The sequence below is a fragment of the Amblyomma americanum genome, chromosome 9, assembly GCF_052857255.1.
Source record: "Amblyomma americanum isolate KBUSLIRL-KWMA chromosome 9, ASM5285725v1, whole genome shotgun sequence".
NCBI classification, from domain to species: domain Eukaryota; kingdom Metazoa; phylum Arthropoda; class Arachnida; order Ixodida; family Ixodidae; genus Amblyomma; species Amblyomma americanum.
The window spans coordinates 132,271,768-132,276,154 of record NC_135505.1 but is presented as its reverse complement, the minus strand read 5'-3'; the positions used below and the strand labels follow the sequence as shown (position 1 = coordinate 132,276,154).

Genomic DNA, 4,387 nt, shown 5'->3' with positions numbered 1-4,387 from the left:
ATTATTATTATTATTATTATTACCTGGTGAACTCTTTCCTTTATTTCTGTAGCGTTGTACGCGTGTTGAGAGTGTGTTCCTTGTTTTCGTTTCGTATCGGCTCTTTAATTTATAAATACAGCTTAGTTTTTTTTTAGTTCGATTTCTTTGTTCTCTTGCCTTGTTCGACACTGCGCGCGATAGCGTTCCCCTTCGGAAAGTTGGGGACGCGCTGCCAATTAGCGAGAACATAGCAAAGCCAACGGCATATAAATCTCATTTGGTTTATAGGGTTTAACGTCCCAAAAGCGATTCAGGCTATGAGGGACGCCGTAGTGAAGGACTGCGGATAATTTCGACCACCTCAGGTTCTTAAACGTGTAATAACATTGCACATTATACGGGCCTATAGCATTTCGCCTCCATAGAATTGTGACTGTCGCAGCCGGGATCGAACCCGCGTTTTTCTGGTCAGCATCCGAGCGCCATAACCACTGAGCCACCGCGGCGGCTCTAGTTAAAACTGAGAAAGGGCATTCTGCATACTCTTTCGTCTGTAATGCAGTTGAAAAAATCATTAACTTTCCTCGTAGTTTTACGTGCGGCTGTTATGATTGTTTGTAGATAATTGGGTGACGCCTTTGTCATGCAGAAAACGTAACCATGCAGACGATGACCATGATGCTTTCTTAAGTTTTAAGTTGCATCTAGAAAAAAGTTCCTCTTCACACCTGAGCAAAAGTTTGGTTTTTCAGCGGTAATGAAAATTTTTTTCTCAAGTCTGGATGTTCTCACGAACTTCAAGACACGAACGTTTGATGGCATACGCCCAACAGTTCACGCTGTATCACATATCTTCATGCGCTTCGCTACAGGCCTCTACATCTTCAGAAACAAGGCATATTTTGTTATGTACTGTACGTCTGCTGCAGAACAATCGTTTAACTGAAAATGACGAATATCCTTATGGTAACAGCGAAAAATGTTTTGATTTGCTCAAGAGCTTCGAGCTGCAGGGTTTCAAGCAACTTGGAAGGCTGCTCACAGCGTGCGTTATTGCTGCACAGTTCTTGAAAGCGTCCCTCTGTGGGGGTCCAGTGAGTTCCCTCTGACTTCCTCCAGCACTTACCGTGATAATCGAGGCGCTTTTCAATAAACGCCGCAAAGACAGGCCGACATATCAGTTTATGCGGGAACCTGCAATGATATCGCTGTATACTTACTCGAGCATGATGTAAGCGTTGGCGTCTGCACGGAAGCAGCGACGAACGGAGCGCCTGCGAGAGCCAATACCAGCAGCGTGGACAGCATGTCTTGGCTTCTTTCCGTAGCAGGCTTGCGCAGTGATGTGGAGTTGAATCCTGGTTGCAACTGGCTCTATATACTGGCGCCCTCTACTAACCAGCAGGTGTAGCAGGAGAGGAGAATGAAGAATAAAAAGGCATAAAATAAGTGACGCAGTTCTGAATCCGCTTTGCTGCCGAATATGGCTGGCACACGTAAACACAACCTTGGCGTCTATATTCTGGTGTTTTTCATCCTCCGTGCTGAACAACTGTCGCAGATGGCATGCCCACGTGGGGATCAAAAAGCTAAAGCTGCGAAAGAAGCATCCGGTGCCGCACGCACTTGCATTTTGCCTTAGAATAGAGCGACGGGACTGATCAGCAATAAACATTCTGCGGTCGATAAAGCGTGAATATATTGAAGCCGAATGAACTTCTCTTTGCCATGCTTGCATACGCTGGATGTGCACCGACCACAAATGCGTTCGCCAGCACGCTTTAGACAAATGAGGTCTCAGTGAGAAATGTTACGCCCGGCATGTGGCTTTTTTACGTGGGCTGTGAGTCATGAGCGCGTATCCAGGCTACTGGGGCGTTGTGAACGACGTATCCGCTGCAGAGCTTGCTTTTTGCGCCTGTATGAGTCTCTGCGGATATCTAGATTAGCTGGGGAGCATTTCTTGCGGAGAAAGAATTGCGACGATAATTACCTCGGCGGTGTGTCCGCTTGTGTGAGATGTAAAGGACTTGCCAATAAATGCAAAGAGCACTAAGGAACATGCCTTTACATGACCCCGTTTACGTAAATACGTTACTGCGTGCACATCCAGTTGAAAAACGGAACAGAGAATTATCTTTCGTCAGATCAGAATTTTGTAGCGTTTCTGACCAAAAACTTGTGGAAACAACAACTTTTTGTAGTCCATGGTAGAGAATAGTTGGTCTGATAATTCTTGATGCTGGCTTTGTCATTATCAAGAACCATACTTCGTGGTTATCAAGGACCATCCATTGTAATTATCAAGAACCATCTTGAACGAGTTTCCCAGACGAAGTCCTTTTGTCGAAACGCTGGCAAGCACCCTGAGGTTTTCTCCTCTCTTGTTCACTTTGCGATTACAAATTTTCATAGTCAAAACAAAATTTTGAGCAGTTATCACAGAAGGTACACACTTAAAAACTACAGACTACAGAAAAGCACTGCAGAAAAGTACTACAAAACAACACAAATTTGTCGCTGCGAAAAAATAAAAAAAATATTGCTAATCTTTTTGACACAGTTGTGCCGTTTTTAATAACTGGGCGCTGAATTTGCCGTTAATGAGACATACCAGTAAACAAAATTCCAATAACTAGAAGTTCTAGAAAATACAAAACGTCTCAGTGCCTTTAGAGCTCTATAGTTACCATTTGCGCCCTTTGTATTCTTTTATATCAATTTTTGTACCTTTCTTTCTACACTTAACATTTTGCAGTATTTTGTTTAGCAGAGGCTGTTATACGTGTAATTTCACTATTTGTATTTTGTTGTGTCTATTCTTTTACATGCTAAAACTTGAGTGCTCACTTCCTAATAACTGCCGCTATGTCCCTGTATATATGTTGATTTTATCAACCTGCGACAATTTCCCAAATTTTTTAGCAGTATATATTAATATCATTGCATCATAAGTAGCTAAATGTCAGTAACGAGAGATATTTACATGAGTCCTATTTTATCACGCAGCCGTGTGCCCCAAAAGAGGTGCCAAGGAGACCGCTCAACTAGCGCAAAAAACTAGGCCATTCTCAGCATCTGGGTCCCGCGAAGCTCAGGCGTGCTTCATATCGTACCCTACAAGCATAGGGATTGTGATGGCTGCGAAAGCGCGCCACAAACACCTCTCTTTTCTGTCACTACACTGGAGCGATTGCCGGAATATTTAACGAAAGTCTAACCTCACCTATACCCAACAACAAGCTCAACTGAACCTCAACTCACCATAACCCAGATCATTTGCCTTTTATTTTTGCACTGAAATCTACGACTACAGCGACATGTCTATTGTATGTGAAAACTGAGTCGGGATAAATTCCTATTATGAATTTATTCCTTCATTTATTTTTTCCTTATAGGGCCGAGAGAATTACACAAGTGTTGAGAAACCTCACAATTTTTCTGCCAACAAAAGCTTATGTTAGCAGCGTGTAGAGCATGCATAGTTTGGCAGGCGGTGTGGCGCCCTACGTGCAAGTCAGGGCACGCTGAAAAATATATATGTATCCTCTAAAAATACCGCTTTCGCAACCATTTTCTCTCTTTGTAAAGTGAAGTTCAACCTGCTAAGACAGGGATATTATGCTATTTGCTTACATTGCACTCGTTAATAACTTTCTCACTTACTTACAGGAGCGGCGATAGAGAACGAGGAGCAATAGACTTAATACAAACAGTATAGTCGTACCAACTCTTATTGAAATAACAGCAACAATAATGGTGTTATTGGTAGTACTAGTGGCAGCACTGCTAAGCCTAGCAGGGGTGCAATCGTTTTATGAATTGGATAAAATAAATTCTCCAAAAATTACTTTCTCCAGTAAGTTGGGAACGTGGTACGTTCATTTCTTGTTACATAAACATACCTACTATAGTCGGATACAGCTTAAAACTGGAGTGAAGCTCCACCCACATTCAGGACCACCGCACAAAATTCCTGCACGACAAAAATGTAGTTGTTTGTTGAAACTTTTCTTGATACCTAAACAAGCAGCTAAGCATAAGAAAAAAATAGGAATCTCCGCTTAAGCTCCGCATTACTTTATGACCTGATAGCTTCAGTGGGTTAATTCCCATATATGCAAAATTGGTCATTCTCTAAACATTCATTGATCACCCCATGAGTCCTCATATCGCTCCTTTCGCAGTGGTGCAGCGGCTAAACAATGCGCCACTGCACTGCGACGGTTGGTGGCGCCACGGGTGGGTCTTGTGGGAACCAGGTTGCTCTTCGCACGCAACCTCTCGCGAGCAATCATTAATTTAACTGCCACCTGCAACGGCGCGCAGTTCGCTCACAATCCGGTGGGCAGGTTTTGGTGGCGCTACAAGGTCACGTGACATAGGTGGCCCACCTGCCTCCTTG

The 4,387-nt window shown here is 43.3% G+C and overlaps 1 protein-coding gene across 1 annotated transcript in view; it reads right to left on the bottom strand.

Moving 5' to 3' along the window:
• Positions 1–1,360, bottom strand: part of LOC144104410 (uncharacterized) — an 8,249-nt gene extending 6,889 nt beyond the window's left edge. The window contains exon 1 of the mRNA XM_077637396.1: positions 1,203–1,360. Within this exon, the coding sequence (XP_077493522.1) occupies positions 1,203–1,290 (88 nt within the window). The 5' untranslated portion in view covers positions 1,291–1,360. The remainder of the gene's footprint in view (positions 1–1,202) is intronic.
• Positions 1,361–4,387: the final 3,027 nt, after the last annotated feature.